The following is a 25,637-nucleotide window of genomic DNA, read 5'->3' on the forward strand; positions in this document are numbered from 1 at the left end:
GGGCCTTCCTGTAAGCCAAAAGGAAGGTGGTCTTTTGTCTGGCAACCTCACTGGGAAGCTGGCATCACCTGTGTCATGGAGCTGTGCATTGCTTGTGTTGGGGAAGAAAATTGGATGATTGTGTGGGTGGGAGAACAAATACAGAGTAGATGAGGGATTTTAAGGAAGGATAAACCTTGTGGAGTAGAACAAAGGCCAGTACAGAAAGGGAGGAAGGTTATGAGGACACAGTATTGCTGGGGAATCAAAAAGAATGATGGAGCTAGGCCAGGATGGCCAGCGCTCCTTTGGCTTTCCTTAGGGAGAGAGGCTGGATCCTCTGTGATGGTAATGATTATTTATTGGGAATCACAAGAGTTCCAGCTATGATGCTGGCTGTTTCTGGTGTGTTAGTAAATTCTTCTGGTTTTAACCTTTATATACATATAAAACTAGATCCACTTAGCAATTTAGGTAATACCAAGCCAAACTGAGAAGTTGCACAATGCAGCTAAGTGTTTCTCAGAAGAAAAAATATTTCAAAATCAGTGTTGCAAAATTGGCCATTTCCTGGCTTTGAAATTCCAGAATTTGGCTAACTTAACGCAGTATTTGCTCATATGAGATACACACTTGGATCCAGCCGTACTTTGCTGACTGGGGAAGAAGACACTTGCCTCTGGGTTGCATTACTTATAAAAAACCCGGGTACTGGTGAGGGCTGTGGAATTGACACCTCTGAAAGATGAAATTCTGTGTTCACAAGTACTTCTTTGTGTATATTTTGCCTCTGTATCCTGGAGGATGAGAAAGAATACAGTCTCCTTCCCATGGTTCGTTTTCCATCTTCTCACACTGCATGACTAGGATTTTGCGTTTTTCCAGAAGGTGGATTAAGCAGTGCTTCTTGGATGCCCAGTGACACAGGTGATGTGAGAGACAGATTGTTTCTGATCTTAGTAACAGTCAGTGTATGCCACTGCAACTCCCTTGTTTCAAAACTTGTGCTAGTATTCCTTACTAGAATTTATGCAGTCTGAAATTTTTCTAACAGCTTTGAATTTCTATCCTTATTTCTCTGTACATGCATTACAATTATACGTGTCAAGGGGAATGTTCACAGCTTTGAGCTTCCAGCTATGCTCTGCCAAAGTGACAGGAGCTGCATTGATTGCTTCTACAGTTGCCCTGTTTTTAGTCACCATAAACACAAGCATTATGGAAAACTCATTTTGTTCCAATTCACTGTTATACATTGATGTAATATCATCAGAATCCCTAAATTACTGATTTACTGTTATTTACCTTGGAAAATTTTTCAGTTTTACAGAAAAGTAGGCCTGTGGTCACTTTAATCAGATTTTAATTACGTAGCCAAATGTTTCAGGTTTCTTTCCACTTTATAAGTATTTTACTTGTTTCCATGCAAACTGTGGCTTATTTTGGGGGGTTAATGCTCAGTACTAGGAGACCTAACTTTTCAGAGATTCAAAATACTCAGATCTTATCAAATCTAGTGAACACTGATGGAACTGAGTTAATCTGGAAATCAGGCCATTGTCTAGGCCTTTTAAATTTTTGCTTTTTCTTCTTGTACGCCTTGTGTTATGTAAAAAGAGATTCATATTAGATTATGAATGATCTCACAGTGTATGTCAGTAAAGGACTTATTCCAGATAATTTTCTGCACAGGGAAGGGAGGGGCGGGGGTGAGTAATTAAATTGAAGGCTAAATTAAAGGACAAGGTTCTGAGTGCATTTTCATCTCTATTTAATAGAAGTGAGAACAAAGTGGGTCTTGCACTATTGGGCATGTAAATGTTCACTGTAGTCCATTTCATTCCTTTTTGTAATATGCAAAATTTTGCCCTAGATCATTAAGTAATGTCCTTCTAGTCAAACTTAGTAATGTGAGAAAGGACATTTCTTGCAACCCTGTACAATAGGAATGAAATCACAGATTTCCATTTTGTATAGCCAGAGCAATTCTCAGTCCACACAGTAAAGCAGGCACTAAAGGACTCAGACTTTGTTTCGTTCAAAAGATAATGTAATTTGTTTCAAGTTTCATTGTAATTTTGCATTTACTGAGCTAGACTAGGAAAGTAACATGACTGTAGGAAAACTCAGGATTTTCCTTTACTAGGGCTTATATTTGCTAATCTTGTTTTAAAGTCCAAAATATGTACAGAACTTCAGAAGTCTCCTCTGGAGTCATCTCTCCTGTATGGTGTTGTATATAACTGATAGCGTAAAGGTATCCCGACTGTCTCTTTAAAAAAAAAAAAATTACAAAAAATCTAGAGTTAGCAGGGGATTGATTTTTACATATAGTCTTCTTGGTAACAAAAGACAGCATTAAGGAAAGGATTAACTGTGTGTATAAACAATGGCTCGAAGATATTTCTTCAAACTGCTGTTTTCCTCCTTACATTTATTGTAAAATAAAATAGCTAAACTGCCTGGAACTTTAACAATTGAACTATTGTAACCTTTTAAACACTTATCTGTAAAGCTGTTTTCTTGCCTCAGGATGTCATACCTTGTAACTCAGATGAGTGGGCACTTTTTAGTGTATTGGAGAACAAAACCTGGAATTACTTGTATATTATGATAAACAGGAAGGATGAAAGACACACAAAAAAGCCTAGTGAACTTAACTGAAAACATGATGCCTTAAAAACCAAAATGACTTATATGATCTGCTACTAACAGCTGGATTTCAACCAGAGTGCTTACCAAGACAAAAAAAATGGAAAAAAATATTTAAGTTACAGGTTCAGCTTGAGCAAGTTACAGTCTGTCTGGATATTTTTTCATAGTGGATAAAAGATTCATAGAAATAAATGAGATTTCTAGATCTTTAAATCTTGCCTGTGATCATGTAGCAAAGCAAGTATAAGCGCTTATAATGTACTTCTGCTCAGCCTCCTTAAGATCCACTGGCTGCACTTACTAGAGATTCCTTGCCTTTTCTTGCTTAAACCCAGGTCCTCCCAGAGACATCTTGCTTGTGCTTAGATATATTCTTGTTGCAGCTTCCCCTTAGTCTTTTTACCTCTGTGTTTTTCAGGTACTGGCTCCTTCCTTTTTAATGTTACTGATGATTTTGTAACTGTCTGTTATGGATTGACACTGGCTGAATGCCAGGCACCCAGGAAAGGTGCTTACTCACTCTCCTGTGCAGCTGGGCAGGGGAGTGAGAATTTAAAGAAGGGTTCATGGATTGACAGAAGGACTGGGAGAGATTGCTCATCAAATATCATCATGGGCAAAGCAGGCTCCAATTAAAGATACTAATTCAAAAAACATTACTAACACAATCAGAGCAGGACAATGAGAAATAAAAAAGGTCCTTAAAAACTAATTTCACCCCACCCCTCCCTCCTTCCCAAGCTCTACCTCCTACCCTCCCTGTGGTGCAGGTTGATGTTCGGGAAATAGGGATTATGGATAATTCATCGGCCATAGTTTATCCCACTGCTCAGGAAGAGGAGTCATTCCCCAGCTGCACCATGGGGTCCCTCCCACAGGAGACGGTTCTCCATAAACTTCTCCAACATGAGTCCCTCTCATGAGTAGCAGCTCTCAGTGACCTGCTGCAATGTGAGTCCATCCCACAGGCAGCAGTCCTCCCAAAACTGCTGCAGCCTGGGTCACTCTTCCATGGGGTGCAGTCCTTCAAGGACAGGCTGCTCCAGCATGGGAACAGAGCCCCTCTCTCCACAGTTCTCTCTCAGGGTCACAGCTTCCTATAGCACGCACCTGCTCCAGCCTGGTGCTCCTCCATGGGCTGTGGGTGGATCTCTGCATCCCCATGGACCTGCACGGGCTGCAGGGGCACAGCTGCTTCTCCATGGGCTGCAGGGGATCCCAGCTCCAGTGCCTGGAGCAGCTCCTGCCCCTCCTTCTGCACTGACCTTGGTGTCTGCAGGGCTGTTCCTCTCACATGTTCTCAGTATGCTCTTTCCTACTCGCAACTAAAACTGTGCCACCACCTGTGTTTTGGTTTCTTCTTAAATATGTTATCACAGAGGCATTTACCACTATTTGTAATTGGGCCAGCCTTGAGCAACAGCATGTCTGTCTTTGGAGCTGCCAGGCGTTGTCTCTGCTGGACATGGTGGAAGCTTCTAGCAGCTTCTTCTACAAATTAGTCTTTTAGCCCACCTACTACCAAAACCAGGATGTGCAAAATCAACACACCTTCACTAACCCTCCTGCCGGATAACCTCTAGGTATTACAGTTATCTTGTGTTGTAGTATGTCTCTTGCTAGAGTCACCTTGGTGTCTGAGGTGGTGGTGGGACAGTTAAAATCTAGCATCTTATGCCCTGCTGCAAAGGATAACATGTTTATTTCAACACTGCCGCAGCTGTACAGGCCTCAAAACCTATTTATAATCTAGTAATAAATGAATGCACTCACTGCTTCTGAAGTCTTCACCTAGCGGTAGTTATAGGAAGACGGGAATAATGGAGACTTCTGAAAGATGATGTAGAAAGCAGTGAACAATTCTGTTGTTTATTAGGACAGGCCTTTCTGGGTGTGAGAGTATTAGTTGACTCAGAGACACAATGACTTTCATGGGACTATCTATCTAGCAGTTTCACTGTATTTTCTCCCTTAATTTTTGTATGCAGTGCATTAGCTCTTTGTTTCTGAAGCTGTGTCTCTACGCCCTGCACACTGCACATCTTGAGTGAGTTAGTAGCATTATAGGAAACTTCACTAAAAAAGACACTTCTGTAAGGTCCCAAGTGTGGGAGGTACAGGAGATCTGTGTAGCCACTCTTAACTATTAATGCTGCACTTCTCATGTTCTTTGCTCTGTGACCTTAGTCATAGTGATTGTTGTTATAATTGTTTATTATTTGTTAGAGAAGTGGGATTTTCTGTTGAAAGAATAGACTAGAGTCAAGTTTTATCTGTTAAGCATAATTGAATTTTAAGTTCAAAGTATTTACACTTGGAGTTCTAGATTGAAATGATTGCTTTCCATTATTGCCTATTTGCCATGTAATGTGTGTCTTGTTTTTAAGAATATGATTTTCCCCAATTAATACATTTTTTATCCAAATTAAGATATGTAGTCAACTGTAGAAATACTGCAAGGTCAGTACTATTTTCAGCAGTATTTGGTTTACTTTCTCTTCTTACTTGCCTCCTCTGTCTGCAGCATCGTTTATTTCTGTGGTGAAACAGAAGAATGCACTCAGTCACACTTCTCAGGAGCTCTGCAGCCTGTGGAGTGTGTGGGCAGTCTCTGTATGCAGCATCCTGGAAAATGTGCGTTCTCTTGAAGTGATCTGCTGAAAAGCACGTACTTGTACAGTTGTTCCAACCTCCCTTGTTGCATTTCTCTCAAGAGCTGAAATGCCTGGTGTCTGATACTCCCTGGGGTCTCCATTTCATCTGACAAAGAAAAGTTATCTGCTGCAGTTATCCAGTGAACCCCGAAGAGCAGAGACACTGAAGATGGCTCTGTATGCTTTCTACGCAGTTTGTGGTTTGTTGCTAGGAGTGGCAATAGCATTCGGCCCAGTACCAAGGATCACTTGGGAGCACAAAGGTAAGAGCAGCAATGTAAAGTATTGTAATATGGGACATTGCCACATCCTCAGGATTTCTGTGGGATTTGAAACCCAGTGAAGCTTTAGGTTCTTCCAGCCAATTTGGTCCACTGTTGCTCCTTTGCTCACCTTATGAAATGCTTAGGACTAGAATATTCAAAAATCATTCAGGTACTGGATTATTGATTTTGGTTCCTTCAAGCAGGTTTGAAAACAGCTGTTTTGAAAACTGAGGAGAAATTCCAAATTTGGCTTTCTCAGCAGAAGATACTGCAACTGAAACTTGTTTCAAGTGTAAACCCCAGTAGGTGTATTTTATTTTAAACAAATTACTTTCACCTGGAGTCTGAATACATTAGCAAAATGCACCTCTCCAGCCAATAATCTCTTTTGATACTGTGCCATCCTGAGCATTAGATAAATCAACAGGTAAAGAAAAATAAGCATTTGGCCCTCTTCTGACAGAATTTTATGGTGTCTAGATATGAAAGTCTTTTTCAGAACAATGTTTTTCTTGCATTTGAAATTGCAGCACATATTCATAATCTCCCAATACAATGATCAGGAGTCTGCAAATATAGGTGCAAAGAGAAGTAATAGAAATCAGTGGTTCCTGTAGCTTTTGGTTTAATAATTTAGCCTAGATCTGAAAAGAGATTTAGAGCAAAGCCCATAGAGTAGTTATTTGTGAATATATGTGCTTTTTTCTCTATTTACTGCTCCTTCCCCCCCATTACCCATGTGGCATGGATGCTTTAAGTAGTTTTGTCTTTGGGTCCTTCTTTAACATTAGTAAGCAGCAATTGATTACTTACCCAAATGTGCAATAACTGAATAAACCCAAACAAATACATTGGCTTTATATAATGAAGCAATCTTAAATAAGAATGTTAAATTCTGAGCAGACATTCTGTAAATAAAGATAGATGGAGATTAAGAATGTAGTAGGTATAAACAGATCATGAGATGACTGTAAGAAGTGCTTTTCCTGACTATTGGTATAGCAATTGATGAGTTGCTGATACAGCCTTTGAAAAAGGGTGGCCTAGACAAGGCTTGTAGCTGTTGCTTAGGCTCCTTGACGCTTCTGTCTTGTAATTAAAATTTGACAAGTGGCTTTTTAATGGTATAGTGAGGTACTGCTGACTCATATCCAAATTAGTCAAAATAAATGGAGTTTATTTTCAGTCCTACTATTTTTCTCTCTGTCTGCTAAAGATTGCTGCATTTAAATGTTGGAAAGTAAGTTGGAAACTTACTTTGACTAGAAGGAGAAATTTAGTGCAGCAGAGTTGTATGAACTAGTTCCATCTATTCTGGGAAAGTTCTCCTGCCAAGTAAAATATTTCAAAATTACATGCTTGAGAATATAGTTCAAAATTAATGTTTCTGGAGTATTATAGTTGAAAATGTGCAATTACTAATGATAGAATTGGAGGTAATGGTACATTGTTTTCATCTGTATCGTAAAAAGCCATGTTTAATTAATCATGTGTCTTCATGTACAAAAGCCTTCAGTCATTTTTACATTATAGTTGTGCATTCAGAAAAAATACTCTTTTTGTATTAGTCAGTCAGTCAATCTTTCTTCAAGCCGTTCTCGTCCATTCTACACACTTCCTCATTCCACTGCCTTTTCTCTCTTACCTCCCTCTTTTTCTTATATTACAGATATTTATCTTGATTTTTCTCTCATGTTATTTTGTATGTATTTTGTGTGTGTTTCATCTCTAGTTTTCACTTCACAGTCAGCTGCAAATGATTTGTTATTTGCTTCTATCTCTTCTTTCTGTTATGTCAGTATGCTGAAGAGTTGTCTTAAGGTGCAGGATATTTTGTAAGATTTGTTCAGGGTAGTTTCAAGGGATGTGGTGACTGGCCTGATTTTCCACAGTAGGTTAATATATGGAAAGGAAAAGGTGAGAAACTGACACTGGATGTGGAAAATAGGAGTTTAGAAAAAGCAAGTAGAAAAAAAAATGAAGGAAGAAGTGAATTAAAGGGATCATCACATAAGGAAATACTTGAGCATTTGAAATTGCATGAAAAAGTCGCAACAAGGGATTTTGATGTTGTTGGAAGCTGCTGTTTCTGCTGAATCAAGCTTCTAAGGGGTCTCTTGTCTTTTACACAGGTTGTCTGAACCTAACTTTCCTCATTTTCAAGTTTTCCAGCAGCTGTTTGACAATTTAGAAAAAATTACTCATGAACTTTACCCTAAATGATTGTTTCTTCATGAGGTGCTGTTTTTTTTTTCCGTTTCAACAGAGGTCCACCTAATACATTTTAATGAATCAAAAGTGTCAAACTATTCAACCTTGCTGTTAAGTGAAGACAAAAATGTTTTGTATGTCGGAGCCAGGGAAGTGATCTTTGCCTTAAACGCAGTGAATATTGCTGAGAAGCAGCACGAGGTATGCCTTTTAATACATTATCCTCCATGTGAAAATTGTACTCCAAATTTGACTTAATTTCCTGTGGTATCAGTAGCACTGCGTTTTAGACTGATACCTTAAAGAGAAATTGCTCTGTATGGTCTACTCCAGTATTATTTCTGGAAGATTTTACAGAGTAAAAGAGAGTTAAGAAAGGAGAAGGTGGATATATATACAAGTAATTGGAGATCTTCTTGGGTATTTTCTTCTTGGGGGCAGGATGCTGGACAACAGGGACTGTGGGTATCGTCTGTAGTAGTAGTTTTTACATGTTTTCTTAATATCAGGAGTGGGCCATTTTCTGTTAATCTGAGTCAAAAAGTAATCTGAAACAGAGGCAAAGCTGGGGCTTGCTGAGAGTGGACTGCAAATGTGCTGCAAATGAAGGCCCTGTCAGTCTCCTGCTCTGTTCTGTGTCTAGGTGTATCTACACAGCAAGTGGTGGTGCAGACAGGTCTGATCAGCTTCCTCAGAGAAGTACTTTGAATATGTTTGTGCTTGTTTTTCAAAGTAAATTAGCCCAGGCAAAAGTCTGCTAATGTTATATTGCTTCCAGGTTCTTCCCAGGCTCTGCTTTTCATCCTGTCAGCAACACAGGCTGACATGTAGAGATGCAGCGTGGTGTACCACCCAGGGTGCTTTACAAGATGCCTATATGAGTTCTAATGTGAATAACATGTTCATGAGTGGTGGTGGGCACTTTCACCAACATGGAAAACATAGTTGTATGGTGTAAATTAGTCCAGTAAATTTTTACACCAGTTACAGTTGCATTTCCCTAATACATGTGATAATGAAAAGTTCATTAGCCATATATGGGGAATCATCATCATGAACCCAGAAGATGGTAGTTTAGTTCTGCTTAAGGCACATGGATTTGAAAATGTCACTTCCCTGGGAAAAGTGGCTTTGAATCTTTGAATGCTACTTGCAAAATATCTTGTATTTGCTCTGTATAGGATTTGCCTTTTCTTGAGTGTGTTACTGTAAGATTTTCAGACCTTGCATTGAATTAAAGTACTATGAATGAGTTTTTTTGTTGCATTTTTTTTTTCACTTAGTTACATTGGAAGGTCACAGAAGATAAAAGGACTAAATGTGCAGTCAAGGGCAAATCAGAACAGGTATGTACTTTTATTGAACTTTGAGAAAGATCTTGCACATTTTACTTCAAGAGGAGTGACATTAAAAGAAGAAAGTATCCAACTGTTTGAAATTAAAATTTCAAAACAATCACCTAAATTTTTTTAATTAACTTGAGAGTTAGAAACTGCAGCGTACTTAGTCGTTTTTTTCTTAGTTCATTATTTTTGTTGATTAATATGGTTTGAATGTTTGAAAATCTGAATGCACCCTGAATCCATTAAGATGATGATAAAGCAGTATTGCTTTCACTGAATTAATTGATAGCAACTGTTGTGGTTTTTTTATTGCAATAATTCAGTCACAGCACTTGATTTTACAGAGTGAATGATTAATTTTGTGTACTTTGCTTTAGGACATAGGGGTTTTTTATTAGACCAGTGTATTTTTTCACTAATTCCATGTTAGTGTTGTGTTGCTCAGCGGGTTTGCGCACAAGTCACACCCCTTTGGTGTGACTCAGACAGTGCCTGAGCAGCCAGACCTCCTGTCAGCTTGGGCAGGGTCCCCTGGTGTTTCTGGGAACCACCAACTCCTCATGACTGCCAGGGCATAGGCTGGCCTGCTCATCTTGCCTCTCTCTGGGGAGATGGTTTACTTGAGGTGGTTGACTCTGTGTGGATGTACCTTTCTGTTTGTGTAACACAAACAGAACACACTTCATTTAATGATGCAGTAAACCAAGGATTTTCTGGGCAGGACTGATGGTCAGGCCTTTAACACAGATTTGAAAGTAGAAGTCTGCAAGTTCTCTGAATACAAAAAGCAGATCTTCTTTGTACTTGGAGGGATGTGATCCCTGAATATGCAGCCTGTTTAGTTTGCATTGTTAAAAAAACCTCAAATGCTGCATCCATGGCTCATAGTTATCCTGAATTCATGTGGTTCATCAAGATGGGAGTGGGCTGTCTCCGTTTGACTAGCTACTTCTTTTCCTTGACTGATTACTGATGACCATCAGTACATTATTCAAACATGAGTTGTGACAGATATTTAGGGTGTGTTTCCTCTTTGTCTATTCTGCAGGATAGGATCAGAGAGTATTATTTTTGTTTTACGGTTCAGTTGGGGTTGCTGCTAAAAATACTGATACACAGCCATGATGAATATGGGATATAAGTTTCTCTTGTGCATGAACATATATTTAGCAGACCTGTGTGTGAGTCCCCAAAAGTCCTCTCAAAAATTATTGGTGGGGTATATTAGACCCCATAAATATATACTTTGATAGAGCTCTGAATTTATTTCCTTTTATTTTCTCCTGCTCCTAGTTTAGCAACTCATACTTATTGCCAGCCATGCTTTTTTCTCACTTTACTTATAACCTTCTACAAGTCACATTTATGCTGTAGCTATGATGTTTTGCACAGTGCAATAGTTACAAAAGGGTAAAGGTATTAAGCCACTCCTGCTATTTCTTACACTTAAACAGGCAGTTCTCGCCCCCCACCCATTGGTACTGTGTTGTATGATGCCAGCAGAAAGCATTTATACAGCTTTTCAGGGGCCTTATCTGGCAGAAAACTGGTTTTACACTCTTCCCCCCCCTGCTTTTTTCTCCCATACAGTCACAGAAATACCTAGTTTGTGTCAAAAGAAGGAATAGTAAGGCCAGTGCTTAACCTTGCTTAGGAAGTTCATGGAGCAACAGTTCAGTGGAGGGATCTGGCAGCGTACCAGCAAGAATTAAGAGGTGTTATTGATACTGGTTTTTAACCTCTCTCTAAGTGGTTGTTTAAAGTTGTTTTCCTCCATTATTATTCTGAATTTTTATTGTATCCTTTATTAAGGATTTTGGTCAAACTCCTTGTTTTATTTCAGAGCTAAAGATATTATGGAGCATCCTTGGACAGTATCAAGGAGTGGAAAAAAATAGAAAAGATGGCTATAAGCAACAAAGCTTTGTATCTAATAAGGCTATTAGAAGTTTGGCACTTAACAACCTTGGCTGTCATTGCTTTATCTAGATGTACAAGGGATGGCAAAGTCTAAAACTCACTTCATGTTTAACTAACATGAAGTTATTCCCATGGACTGGAGGTTTGTTTGGAGCTTGTCCTTCCATGATACATCTTGGGATGCACCCTGCTAAGCATGCTGTCCTGCTAGGACACTGAGGCAGCTGCATACTCCTGGCTGCAGGAAACCAGCTGCTGAAGGATTGATTAGAACTCCTGGAGATTGTAGGGAGATGGTGTCCCAGTGTCACCCATGTGTCACCTGGGCTTGCTGGCGTGACGTAGCATAAGTAGTGGCAATGGACAATGTTGTTTGTTTGTTGGAATGTGGAAGCTATGGTTTATCAGACTAGTCCTTTCCTCATTTTCTATTACAGACAGAATGTCGTAATTACGTGCGTGTCTTGCAGCAGCTGAATGATACTTTCCTCTACGTGTGTGGAACTAATGCATTTCAGCCAACATGTGATTACCTGGTAAGAAATGTACACATTTTGACCCAGCAACAGCTGTAACTTAAAAGCTGCTCAGGTAAACAATGAGTAACTCTCATTTTCCAAAACTGTTGCATCTTCACTGCTGGCTGTAAGGTTAGAAGCATTTGTTGCACTGTCCCAGCATAATGCCAGAGTATACTGCTCATTTTTCAGAGCACTTAACAAATTACTAATTCATCAGCAGATCTACTTTTTCTCAGCTTTTATACTTCTTTGTGTATTGTGTGTTAGCATGAAACCGTTAATAAAACTGAAATTGCATTGTTTGCAACTTCCACTCATTACTGAAGCTCCCTGAAATTTCTCAGATTCCTGTCTCTGCTTGTCTCTGCTCCTGGCTGTGCCAAAGTGCTGAATCCTTCAGAGTGAAGTCTTGGCACAAAATTAAAACTCCCTTTTTCTCGCCACTGACTCTTGTATCATTTTCCTTACTGCAGCTCTTACCAATTCAAAAATTGAGAAATCTTGTAGTTCTTTGTGCCTTTAGCTTCCAGTGCCTTCATTACATAGTATAACTGATTATTTCCCAGTACTGTGGCTACATTTCAGCTTTCTGATCCTCATTCACTTGCTTTATAAAGGATTTATAAAGTAGCAGCCAAAGTAATCTGCTGCTTTTTAAAGCCTAGTTTGATTATGCCCTATCACACAAATTTACCATAATCTCAAAAATGATGAAAAAAGCCTTCTTGATTTCTAAGACTTTCCATTCATTTTTTTCAAACTAATTGAATAATTGCCAGTTCTTTCTACGTCTCAGTTAACTTCTCTGCCTTTCTTGCTGTCTAGCTTTTTTTGGGTGCTCTTTCTTGAGGTCTGACTGGATTTAACTTTTCATCTTTTGCTCTTTCTTGCTTCCACCCTCTCTAATTACAAGATCTTTTTTCCCTGTCTTTGAGACTCGGTAACATTTTCTGAAAGCACATATGCCTTCTATAATTTTACACAAAATGCCTTTGATGCTGGAAGTTGATGATTATTTAATGTGTGTTTTTAGCTAACTTGCACAAGTTGAGTTGCTGAAAAAAAAAGTGCTAGTAATTGTTTCGTGGTTTTCAACAGAATTTAATTTCATTTGAACTTGGAGGTAAAAATGAAGATGGTAAGGGCAGATGTCCATTTGATCCTGCCCAAAGCTACACATCGGTTATGGTTGGTAAGTTCAGACTTTGCGTTCCTCAGTCTTACATTTACAAATCTTCTATCTTTTCCACTGTCACCCTCCAGTCTGTCACTATCAAAATGGTGGCTTGCATCCATATTTTTTGTCTGTACTGTGTATCTGTATATATGTTAAAATACTTACATAGTTAACTAAGCAGGTTTCCTCAAAGGAGAGCTTCAAACTCTAGGTTGTTTTGAAAGCAATTTCTAAAATACCAATTTTCAAACTGTATTTCTACATGTTAAACATATTTAGTCCAGATAATCTAAATGTACTTAGGCTGCCCTTGTAGTATCAATTCCTGTGATTTCAGTAAATATAACAAGCAGTATTGTTAGCTGTTCCGAAGATGTGCTACAGAATAGGGAAGCGAGATATTTATTGCAAGTGTACTTCCTACATGGCAACACACCACTGAATATTAGTTTGGGGAAGCCAGAATTTTTGGCTTTTACCTCTGTTGTCTCAAGATTATAAAAGAGAAGCTCAATATCACATGAAACAGGAAATGAGAAAAAAAAAAAAAAACAAAAACATGCTCCCTGCATTGTGACTAAATCTGTACAAATTGAGTTCAAATAATAGCAGCATAGAAAGAGAGGAAAATAATTCCAGGTTCTGGTGCATTTAAGTAAATTTGCAAGTTTTAACATAAACTTTAGGTTTTCATGTTAAATGTTAAAATACCACAAAAACAATGTTTATTGGGGTCGAGGGTGGTCCCTGACAATCTTTTTTAGGGTTCGCAGATATCAGGGGAAAAGAGGCAGAAATAAAAGAAGAGCGGTGTGAGGACCACAACTTACCAACATAAAACATTTGATTAATAATGACAGTAAATGTGGGACGAGGCCCAAAAATCCAAATACAATAACCAAGGGAGCAGTCTCTGTAGGAGCCAGTGGGAGGTTTAGGGTATTAATATGGGGCAAGAGAGGGGATGGAGTTGAGGTTCGGGTCCAATGGGTGTAGAGGAAAGTGGTGCAGAGGTGGAGTAAGGGAAGGTAGGGTCCAGTGGGGTCGGCTGGGTGGAACACTGCATCAGCTGAGGGCCAGTGGGGATACAAGGAGGGAACTGGGAGAAGTGATAATTAATTGGGAGAGGAGGGTTAGGAATATGTATGAGGTATTAACATAGGCAGTCCCATAACTCTTTTGGAACTTTTTTATGGGGTCACCACAACTTAAACAAATGCCTCCCGAAGTTTAGGGTTGAGGTATAATTCTTTTTCGGTGATGGTTGCCTGATCTGGAATGCTGATTAGGCTGACTCCCACAGATGTTGACTTTTGTCAGTTCTCATGTTAAAGCAGCAATAATAATAAACCCAAGTGTGAAGTGTTAGCTTGAGAATGATTGACAGAAATGTAAACATAAAAGATGTGTCTAGGGCAATTCAGAGGAAATCTGTGTTTACCTTTCTTGTGGGAAGTAAAAACTTACAGAGACTTACAAAATATTTATGTACTCTTTTTGGTATCCAGCCCATAAGTTCTAATATATTTGGTTTTGTGTTGAAGATGAGGAGCTTTATTCTGGGACTTCCTACAATTTCTTGGGAAGTGAACCTATTATTTCACGTCACTCTCATCAGAGCCCTCTGAGAACAGAGTATGCAATACCTTGGCTTAATGGTAAGTGAGCATGGCTCAAACAAATTATTTTTCTTCTTCAACATCACATGTACCTAGTTTGAGTGTCTTACCTGGGTATGGAGCAATTGTCTGATGTCTCAAAGAGATGGATTTTGTTATACTGACATACACTGTGTGTGCCCTCATGCATGCCACCAAGAGATTGTATTTTGAGATTCCAGGTTTTTTATCAGCACTGATGATGAAAACAGCTTCAGAATATACATGTTTCAATTTGACGTTAGTGGTTTTTTTCTTATTTGCTTGTTCATCCTTGCAATAATGCAGCTTAATTGTGATGGTAAGGAATGGAATGGGTTTGTTCTTGAATTGGTTCTTAAATTGAGCTGATCATGGTTCTTCACAGTTTAAGTTACGAATTTCAAAATTCACTGAATTTTGTGAATTCTCAGAGGTTTGAGGGTTTGTGCCAAAAAGGACCAAAATCATGGCTATTTTGAAAAAGTGCAGGATTCAGAGTTTTGTAATATATATTGTAATGACACTACCATTTTAGTAATTCAGCTAATAGCTGAAATAGAGGAGAGGCAGGCAGGGGAGGGTTACCTCTCCAGGCGCATTAGAAAAGCACATTTGAGTGTGGATTGAAGAATGCTGAAGTAATGAGCTGTCAGACTATAGAGATCTCTCAGGCATCTTAGTGCTTTCACATATGTTTTGTGGGGTTCTGTTTTTTTTTCTGTTGCTGGTTGCTTTTGTATGGTTTGGGTTTTTTTTTTTTTTTTTTTTTTTTTTTTTGGAAATCGAGTTCATATTATGAACAGCAAACTGTGTAAGTAGGTTGAGTGGAGAGGAGGTAAATGCAGTGTGGAGTTTGGGTGGAAGACAACTTCTGAGGATCTTTGAAGGAATCAAGTCAGTAGTCACATATATAATAGAAAATTCTTCTGTTGTATCTGTAGAGCCCAACTTTGTTTTTGCTGATGTGATACGAGCAGATCCAAACAGCACAGATGGAGAAGATGACAAGATATACTTCTTTTTCACTGAGGTGTCGGTGGAGTATGAATTTGTTGGAAAATTGATGATTCCAAGAATAGCTAGAGTATGCAAGGTGGGAGATAGTTCAGTTTACTTTTACTATATCTTGTAGAATCTTGTGCGTGCACACTAAGAAGCATTCTTTATTCTGGATTTACTGCCAGGTAAATGAAGGTGATTGAGCTTAGTAAATCTTAAAGAATAAGCAGTTCCAGTCAGTTCATCAGAACTGAGAATGCGTAATGGTTGCTTTTTAAATAAATACTTGATTTAATTTTCCACAGTTATGAAATTTCAATAAATCTGGGGGTTCTTGTCCTCTCTGGGAGTAAACAGAGCTCCCATGACAAAACCAAGCAATATAAAAAGTGTTGCTCCAGTTTTCATTGATAATATTTTTAAACAAGTGCAGCTCCCTGTGAAGAAGTGACTTTAGTTGGAGCTAAGCAGATAGGTTGTGTGTCAAGTGACTTTGAAGTAGCTGTATGCAAACACAGCTGTAGCTGTGTCACACCAAAATAATTCTTGACTGTGGTATAGCAGATGGGACTTCTGTGAAGCAGCTACAGCTGCCAGGGCCTGAAGGGAAGTGGTCACCAGCAGCCTGATTCTGTCATGCTGCCTGTGCTTAAAGCTCAGTGTGTTAAGCTGATTCAAGTACATCCTCAGGAGCGATGGTTAAAAGTCTTGCTGATGGGAGTATTTTCAGTAGAAAATGTTTATTTAACAAAAACTTTTTCAATGGAATGTATCAATTTCCTTTTGTTCCAACAGGAAATTTATCTGGCTGTTTCATTTTTATGAAGTTGAAAGTTTTATTTTGACTTTACTATTTTATATTTAAACAGGGAAGTCAAAACATGAATAACAAGTTAGTGCCCTTGAGATTTCCTTTAAACAAGGAGCTGGAGGCAGGTTTAGATGGGGCTTATTATTATGGCACTCTGCCACAGCTTGTGCACACTTTAAAAGGGGAGTATTGTGCAATATGAGAGCTTCATTTATTGTATTGTTACATATTTCGGACTGTTGTTTGAAATAGAAATCAGTGGCAGATTGCAAACCTATAAATATTCTAATGTATTTATTAAGTATGTGAATTAACAATTAACATACTCAATTGTTTTAATACATTTTGCAGATTTCCTTTAATACATTGCATACACCATTGGATAATGAATGGAACTATTAAATGGAAATATTAATACTGTTTCAGTATGCGTTTTTTTTAAGAAAAATATCAGAGCTATAGCTCAATTATTAAATATTTTGAAGTACATTTCTAGTCAATAGATCATAACTTATGCCTTGGTACCTGCAAATCCTTAATAAAGGTGGTAACTGCTAGAAGGATTAAATCATTGCTGGATTTTTTCTAATGAAATTATCAGTGTCAGGAAAGTCTTAACATGTATTGCAGCATTAGAATTTAAATGAGTTTTGATGTCACAGAACAAATGCAGTATTATGTATTTCTCTTAAAGGACAGTATGCTTCCATGCTTGTTTTATTGTTTTTGTAATGATACATTGCCCATCTCCGTTTTTCTGAGTGATGCTGAAGTATGGTTCTTCATTAACTCTCATATTTCATCTCCCCTGTATATGTGATAGAAATAATTTTGCGTTATTTTTGTTGAACCAATTTTTCTGTGGCTTTCATAATGTTTTGTTTGTGAATGTGTTAACATTTACTGGTGTTGCTAGAGATAAAATATAAAACACCAGGGCTTGGTAATTGCATGCTATATAGCAATGGTTCTTAAATGTAAAAATGCTGCTAGCTCTCCTCACAAACACCTTTTTATTTTTTTTAATACCATAAGAGGGACCAAGGAGGATTAAGGACCTTGCAGAAAAAATGGACTTCGTTTCTCAAGGCCAGACTGATTTGTACCATCCCTGATAAGAATTTAATTTTCAATGTTATCAATGATGTTTTTATTCTCAAATCTCCGACTTTGAAGGAACCAGTGATATATGGAGTCTTCACCCCACAGCTGTAAGTGTGGTATAGCCTCTTCCTGGATAAGTACCTTTAATCTCAATTGGTTACTACAAGGAAATGATAATTACTCCTATGTTTGTTGGTTTGGTTTTTTTCTTTCCTGATTTCTTCCTGAATTAATAGGAATAATGTGGGGCTGTCAGCTGTGTGTGCATACAATCTGTCTACTGTAGAAGAGGTTTTCTCAAAAGGAAAATACATGCAGAGTGCTACAGTGGAACAGTCACATACAAAGTGGGTCCGATACAATGGGGAAATTCCTAATCCTCGACCTGGTGCGGTAAGTTTCTGAAGTCTTGGATCTGATGACTTCTTTAATGCTCTGAAGAAAACAAACTAAGGAATACTAGTAACCTGCTAATGATTCATTTGCTTTCCCTCACTTTTTACTTTTACTTTTTACTTCTTGTAAAATCTTCATAGAAAAACACTCAAGTGATACATTCTGAACTTTTTATCTGGGAATCAAAGTCTTCGGGTATTTTTAAATTTAGAATTAGATTATTTGCTGGTTTTGTGTTTCATTATTTTGCTAACAATTATCTCATTGTGAAATAGAATTCAGTTTACGCTAGCAACATCATACACTTTTTAGTTCAGATGAAAAGTATAGCAGCTGTTGCATTGTCTCAGTAGAATCAGTGTGTTTATCTAATGTAGAGCACTGCTCTGCAAACTCAAACTTTGCTGGAGGTGGGTCTCTTCCAGATTTTTTTTACTTCCTTATGTTCCTTACAGTCATATTGTTGATAGTGCTGAAAGTGGCGATGATTAAAAGTACTGAACGTGCATGAGACCATAGAATGAGTATTTTCTTAGTATGTATTTTGGACCCAAGCAAAAACAGTCCAAAACTTAGGGATTAGTACATACCTGAGACCATCCCGAGCTATGAGATCTGAGGACCTTCCTTGGTACAATGAGTGTAGTGTACCGCTGTGGTTACTGGCCAAAATAATGTGGAGAAGAAAATGCATGCAACTGCTGTTAATAGTCTTTTTTTTGTACAAGTAAATTATACAATTTGGTTGTCTTTTTTTTCTTTTTCACCCTCTCCCTGTCCCCCCTTCTAGTGTATAAACAATGAAGCCAGAGCATCAAACTACATGAGTTCTCTGAATTTACCAGACAAAACATTGCAGTTTGTTAAAGATCATCCTCTAATGGATGACTCAGTGACCCCAGTGGGAGACAGACCTCGGCTAGTGAAGCGAGATGTGAAGTATACACAGATTGTAGTTGACAGAGTCAGAGCACTTAATGGCACCATCTATGATGTTATGTTCATCGGTACAGGTGAGTTCTGCAAAACACCATGTTTTGGTGATGCGCTGATTCTTTAGTTTTGTTAGAGAAACTCTTGAGATTTCTATAATTGCAGTGCTTTTACACCAGCTGGTGTTTCAACACCAAAACAAAAATAAACACAAAAGTAAGGTACCATAGTAAGTGGACAATCTTAGGTGCTTTGAAAAAGTATTGCAGGAAAAAAGCTGCAAAGCTTCAGTGAGTTCAGTAGAACCACACAATATAATCCACAGCTGCTCATTCTGTGTACCAAAATGTTATTTCTTGCTCAGAGGTCCTGATGATGGCAAGTTTAACAGTTGCCTTTGACACAGAGTTGTTCTGCTGAACAGCAAACAGATTATTGAGACGCTTTACAGCAATTGTGAAGGCTTTTCCCCTGCCTTTTTATTTCAAGGATCTTACTTAAACATATTGCTCTCTTGTTTCAGATCGAGGAGCCCTGCACAAAGCTATCAGTTATGAAAACGGAATGCATATTATTGAAGAAACACAGCTTTTCCCAAATTTTGAACCAGTCCAAACTCTCTTGCTTTCATCCAAAATAGTAAGTGGTGTAAGCATCGCAACATTCATCTCCTTTTGTTCTTTCACAAAACTTTCTTTGTACCACTTAGTGACCTTTTGACTAGAGACCATTGCTGTGCAAGGAGCAAAGGCTGCATTTGTAACTCACCATGCTGCAGCAATCACATGTTGCCTGCTGCATTTCAGTATTTTTGGGAGGTGACAAGCTTGTGAAGGTATTCAGACATGGGAAATAGCTGGGGGAGCACAGGTATGCAGGTCTTCACGCAGGAAACTGTAAGGTGAGTCAAGAAACCAGTTTCGGGTTCAGAGTGATGTAAAAACCCTGACCTCTTGTGGCCACTGCAGATTTGTGAGGAAAAAATTCCCGGGGCTGAGGTTGTTGGCAGAGAAGTGGTGTGTGGTTCTGAGGAAATATACCTAAAAAGAGAGAACAGTCTTCTAAGAGCACAGGGACTTATAATTAATTGTGCAGTTAATTGATTTCTGCGGTCCCAAATCTTGCAAGCTCCTGCACACTGGTTGTGTCATGAGAACAGTCATGTTGCTGCAGCTGTGGGTAAGGACTTCTGGTGGGATTCTGTCTGCCCAGGGGGGCACCAGCTGCAGCTCCAGCTGAATAGCACAGGAGCTGCTGCACACTCCGAACCTGGAAGCTGTCCTGCACTGTTCATCAGTTGCTTGGTTTAATCCTAGAGTGCTTTTGTGACAGTGGGAAGATGTTCACTGTGTATAGTTTTTACATGAGTTAGGTTTCTGCCCCTAGTTACTAAAACCTTCATATCCATTAATATATCTGTCTATGTGACTTTTAGCATCAATGATATTTTCTGGGTTTCATAAAGAATTAATCCCTCTTTTGAAGTATCTAGTAATAATACCAGCATTCAGTAGCTACCTACTTAAGTGCTCTGCAGCTTAGGGACTTTGAATATTTGGAAACAGTTTTTATTTTTGTGTGATGTTTAATAAAAGTTTGCATGTCAACATGATCAGCTTAGTGGAACAGAGCTTTTTATCTGTCATATTTTTTGCAAGCTCATTCTGCATACTTATTTATCCTTTCATGCTTAGAAAGAAGGGAAAGAGTTATGTTTCTGCTAGACAAACAAAAATCAGGATTAAGAACTCCTGTGCTTAGTTTTCCGTAAGCATGTTTGTATTATTTTTGTATGATACATCACACTGACAACTCACCTATACATTTGTGCACATCACACATGTATTGTGTTTGTGTATATATATATGTGTATATATACACACACACATACATACACATACAGTATTTGTTTAATCTGCAAAAAAAAAAGTTTCAAATTACTTGCTTTGACAGGAAGTTTTGGAATTTGCCCTGATAATGATATATAACACAATATATAGGCTAATACCCATTCTTCTAATTGTGGGATCGTTCTTACACTGGCTTGATGATGATTTGCCTGTTTCAGGGGAGTGCAAAGAAAGAGATGGACATTAAGCCTGATACCAAATACATATCATGTAGCAATTTCAGCACATGCTTGGAAGGCTGCTGTAGGAATAATAGTATTGAATTTATTTGCTCTGGGTCCAGGTGCCCCTTACTCACTGAAGTAATGCTGCCTGCTACATTCCCATAAAACCAGCAGTCCTTTTCAGGGATAGGGAATGGGAGGCTGGCTCACCTGCCAGAGTCACGGTAACTGTACAGTCACAGTACCACCCAAGCAGGGATTCCTGCTGCTTCCCAGCCTGAAGACACAAGTTTCTGCTTTCACAGTCAGTGGCTGCTGAAGTCTGTCACAGAGCTGGTATTGTGTTACGTGCCATGGCATCCCACAGTAGTGGACTAACCACAGAAGGGTAGCAATTAGCCTGAGGGTAGGCTTTAGACCTCTCTGGAGTCAGAGTCCTTTCTGAGTGCATTTTTCAATAGTCTCTAGGTTCTTCCCATAGTGTGTGGAGGGTGCTGGGCAGTCAGATGAGCCTACAGTAGATCATCTTAATGCCTGCTTGACTGGAAGGTGTGTCTGGATTTTTTTAAAATGGTTTGCTCAGCTCGCTTCCTGTTCTCTATTCTCTTGGATGTGTGAGCTGGGAAACATGCCAGGACACTACAACCCATGTGCAGTGTTGCACTGTTGCAGTGTTATCCAGTGGAGCACAAGAAAGATAAGCAGTGCTTGGTGCACTGTGGAGATCCTCAAGCAGAATAGGAAGCTTTTCCTAGGAAGTTGTATGTCTCCAACACTGTAGACTTCCTTCTATGAGCATTGCAGCCCAGTGCAATGCTAATCTGTGTTAAATTTCATGATGGAAAAATTTGAACATTTGTTTGACTGTCTTCAGACTGTATCTTCCAGCAGTGCCAGCAAATTCTTTTTTGATAATGTTTAGTCTTACATTTTCCAATGTCAAGAGTTCCCTTGAAAGCTGTTTGCACACTTTATATGCAAGAAGGATCCAAACTAATTTGTGCTTGGTCTTCTTGCAACTTCTATTAGAGAATTCCTCATGATCATTGAATTAGAGATTGACCTGTTCAGAGTTCTTGTGGCAGAACCTCCTTACATCCTTAACTGAAACAGCAGAGCATCAGTGAGCCCCAAAACCTAAATGCAGCCTTAAGAGGCTCTGTCAGTTCTTTTCCTGAGGGTGTTTATGATGTCAAGACTAATGCACCTGAACAGGAGAATTTTGGAGAATATTTCTGCGCTTTAAATCTTTCCTTGGATGTCATCATTGCTTTGTGACCGTACTCATCTCGCTGGAGTCAAGCAGTCTCACTGCAGATATGACCGAGTACATTTCTGTGCACTGAGAACTGTACAGCTGCAATACAGGAAAAGCCATTCAATGCTTGAATACAGCTTGTTTGCCTGACAACTGCAGTAGGGTGCTGATAAACCTGCTTGGTATTTTGCTAAGGATGAAGCCACCCCACTGCTGAGGTGGGGCATGCCATTCAGCTTTGTATGCAGACCCTCTCAAAAGGAGTAGGTGGTCAGTCACAGTAGATTCAGGTTGCAGCACAGAGGCTTTTCTTGAGGTTTTGCCTGGTAGTATGTGAAGTCAGTGTACCTTTCACCATCATTTTCCCCAAGCTGTAAAGCAGATGAGTGAAATATGGCAGCTGCTTGCCTTTTATAATAAGCATGAGTGTGGTCCTGTTGTGCTCAGAGTTAGACTGCTTTGGGATCCCCAGCAGCAATGGTTCAACAGCCACGGTGATTATTTTCCCCTTCCAGGGTCTTGCCAGTGCTGTTTTCTTTGAATACTACCAGAGTTTTTCCTTAAGAAGTATTTGACTCTTGTAAGGTTGATGCTGATGTAGCTGCAGAGACTGGCTGGCTAAAGAGCTGAAGCAGTAGGGCTGCTTTGGATTAACAGGAGCAGCCTTAATGCCTGCTCAGTCTTGTGTGTGCCAACTGCAGCCTTGTCACCAGTGCGGCCTTGCCTTGCCTCATAGAAGGATTATTGCACTCATATTTCTGGAAAAACTGATAAAGTCATAGTCATGGTTACTTCCCACATACCCATTCCAGTTCTTTGTTGTCTTTCTGCACTTTCAGCATTGCTGCAGTATTTCCAAGATAACTTTATAGAAATAAAGGCTGATAAAATGCTTGCTCTCTGGAGGTACCACTTTTTACAAAAAAGGCTGCATATATGCAGCTCTTTAATAACACTTAAATTCGTCCATGGATTAGGTTGTTTGGGTTTGAGAAAGTGATTGATTTGCTGTGATTTTTTTTGTTGTGCTTTGTTTGTTTTAGGGCAGAAGATACCTCTTTGCTGGTTCAAATTCTGGTGTGGTGCAGTCTCCTGTGGCATTCTGTGACAAGTACACCACTTGTGTTGACTGTGTTTTAGCAAGGGATCCTTACTGTGCTTGGAAACCTCTTGAAGCTTCCTGCATAGATATTTTCAAAGAAGGTGAAATAGAAAGGTAATAGTATCCTTTGATTACCTTGCAGTTACAATTAATATTTAATCAGTCTTGTCCCTTACTGATAATTGGAATTTTAAAAATTTAATGTTTTCAAATACAGACTTTTTCCTATCCATTTATGTCTGCTAGTGGCATTAATTGACTCTTACTAGTACAAAGGGCTGGGCAGATTTTAGGAAACAAGATTTGAAGTTGTAATGGTTGGACTTCCTTTTACAGGAATTGGATTCAAAACATAGGTGGAGATGCATCTTCTTGTTCTGGTGAGTTAAGTCTTCAAAGAGCTCCTTCATGTGTCTAGGTAGAGTGGTGAAAGAGTTGCATTCAGTTCAGCTCTGCTTTTGTGATTATCTGGACATTCATTTACATTTGAATAGGTATGGGATTCTGCTTTGAATATATGAGCATCTGTACAACCTGCATGTTGTCTTAAAAACTGTCTGTGTTTGTATGCATTTCAGTGTGCAGTGCACAACCCCCTGAAATGAATGGGGGCACCTCAACAGTGACTTGTGAATGAAAGCAATACCAGAAGTACTTCTATTGCAGAGGCCTCTGTCTCTTTGATGCAGCATTTGACATTCTGCTGTGAGCTTTGACAAGTGCTTGGTTATTGCTGCTAGATCAGATTAAATTATTCTGAAAAAATAGCTGGTTTTATGGTGAGAAGGGAGGGGAAACTTAGAACATGATATAGAGCAGCTGAAATACCTTCCACAGTGCTTTAAAACAAGTAACCACAGATCCTTTCTTTGTTGTGTGTGCTGCTGCCACCAGATCAAGGAGATCATAAAGTGGAGTAGAATTACAGGAGATTTTAGCTGCAGTAAAAAAAGCTCTTAAGAGTTTGATGTACTCACTTTTTTATTTCTAATCCAAGCGAAGCGTGGACCACCATAAGTGCTTAGCTTGTTATTTTTTTTTTTTGTTGACTTACAGGGTGCAGTAAGTTGTGAATGTGCCATAAGTACAAATACTCTTTTTTTCAGAAGAGAGTTCATAGTTCAGTTTCCTCTTGGTTACTTTGTAGTTGCTGCTTTACTTAAAATTCACTGATTGGATAGAACGTAAGACCAAGTACAGTATCTTTCCCAGACAGTGATTTCTCAGGTAAATACTTAGCTGTGGATCAGTGAAGTCTCACCTTTATCTAGATATGGAGGCCATCTTAGAGTTGAGGTGTCTTATCTCTTAGTTTGTCTTGATGTTCTACGTGCAGCTTGGTATTCCACTGAGATTCTTGCATGCTGTCCACCTGGTCTTGTGAGGTGAATACCATAGTCTTCATGCTTCCAGTAAGACTGTAAAACAGTCTGGTGAAGCTGTACAGATTAGAGCAAACTGGAATCATTGCTGATATTCTGCACATTTATTTTGATGTTCCAGATAAAGTAAGAGAGAATCCCCTACAGCATACATTCAAGCATGGGAGCACAGCAGAACTCAAGTGTTCTCAAAAGTCCAATCTGGCACAGGTAGTTTGGAAGTTCAAAGATGATGTGCTGAGAGTGGAGAGTCCCAAGTACCGTCTGCTGGAGAAGGCACTGCTCATCTTCAATTTATCAGAAGGAGACAGTGGCGTTTACCAATGTTTGTCAGAAGAAAAAGTGAAAAATAAGAAATTTTCTCAAGTGCTGGCTAAGCATGTTTTGGAACTGAAAAGAATGCAGCATACCACGGTGGGCCCCACTGCCACAGCCACACCAACAGAAGGTAATAGTGATGTGCCAAAAGTATCAGCTGTAGCAACCGAGGGGTCCACTGCTCGCATCTCGACCACTCACATGGTACCAGTAACAACAGCAAGGATACTAACAAAGCCCATTGGCCCTGTCCTAACAAGTGTAGCCTCCAACACAGAGCTCTTCAATTCAATTCCTGATGCAGTCCCAGAAAAGACAATGTTCCTCAAGTCAAATGATAACTTCCTGTTGATGTTCCTCTTCCTCTTCTTTTTCATTCTCTTTTTGTGCCTGCTCTCCTACAACTGTTACAAAGGCTACTTGCCAGGGCAATGCTTGAAATTTCGCTCTGTGATGTTGCTTGGTAAGAAGAAAACAAAGTCAGATTTTTCTGATTGTGAGCAAAGTGTGAAAGAGACGCTGGTGGAGCAGGGCAGCGTCAGCCACCAGAGCGGGGAGCAGCCCAAGCCCGCGCACGACACCGGCTACGAGACGGAGCCCGACTGCGGGAACAGCCAGCTGCAGGCTGGGGATTCACAGGCCTCCCGTGAGGCCAAGGACAAGCCCTTCGATGTCAAGTGTGAGCTCAAGTACGCCGACTCGGACGTGGAGGGGGACTGAAGGACCCCATCAGTGTCCCTCTCAGTGGCAGAAGTGAGCTGTGGTCCTGCGGCTGGCTATTTGAGCACAGAAAGCCTGGGTGTGACAGCTAAGCCATAGCAGGGGTTACGTGCTTAAGCTGTACAGCAAGCCAGTTTTCATTCAGATCCATACAGATTAGAGAAGTGGTGTACT

General features: G+C 39.4%; 1 protein-coding gene across 2 annotated transcripts in view; it reads left to right on the forward strand.

Annotated features, from left to right (window-relative positions):
• The first annotated feature begins 5,457 nt into the window (after window positions 1-5,457).
• SEMA4D (semaphorin 4D) overlaps window positions 5,458-25,637 on the forward strand; it is a 35,598-nt gene continuing 15,418 nt past the window's right edge. Inside the window, exons 1-14 of one of the 2 annotated variants that reach the window (XM_062512872.1) lie at window positions 5,458-5,551; window positions 7,821-7,966; window positions 9,049-9,111; window positions 11,466-11,564; window positions 12,648-12,741; window positions 14,271-14,384; window positions 15,308-15,459; window positions 17,212-17,387; window positions 17,517-17,673; window positions 18,467-18,689; window positions 19,133-19,248; window positions 22,985-23,157; window positions 23,380-23,423; window positions 24,547-24,873. In XM_062512872.1, coding sequence (XP_062368856.1) covers window positions 5,458-5,551; window positions 7,821-7,966; window positions 9,049-9,111; window positions 11,466-11,564; window positions 12,648-12,741; window positions 14,271-14,384; window positions 15,308-15,459; window positions 17,212-17,387; window positions 17,517-17,673; window positions 18,467-18,689; window positions 19,133-19,248; window positions 22,985-23,157; window positions 23,380-23,423; window positions 24,547-24,873 — 1,978 coding nt within the window. Of the gene's footprint in view, window positions 5,552-7,820; window positions 7,967-9,048; window positions 9,112-11,465; window positions 11,565-12,647; window positions 12,742-14,270; window positions 14,385-15,307; window positions 15,460-17,211; window positions 17,388-17,516; window positions 17,674-18,466; window positions 18,690-19,132; window positions 19,249-22,984; window positions 23,158-23,379; window positions 23,424-24,546; window positions 25,464-25,637 lie in introns of those variants that run through there. The other variant, XM_062512871.1, reaches the window with a different exon arrangement.

This window comes from Cinclus cinclus, chromosome Z (genome assembly GCF_963662255.1).
Source record: "Cinclus cinclus chromosome Z, bCinCin1.1, whole genome shotgun sequence".
In the NCBI taxonomy this organism is placed as follows: Eukaryota; Metazoa; Chordata; class Aves; order Passeriformes; family Cinclidae; genus Cinclus; species Cinclus cinclus.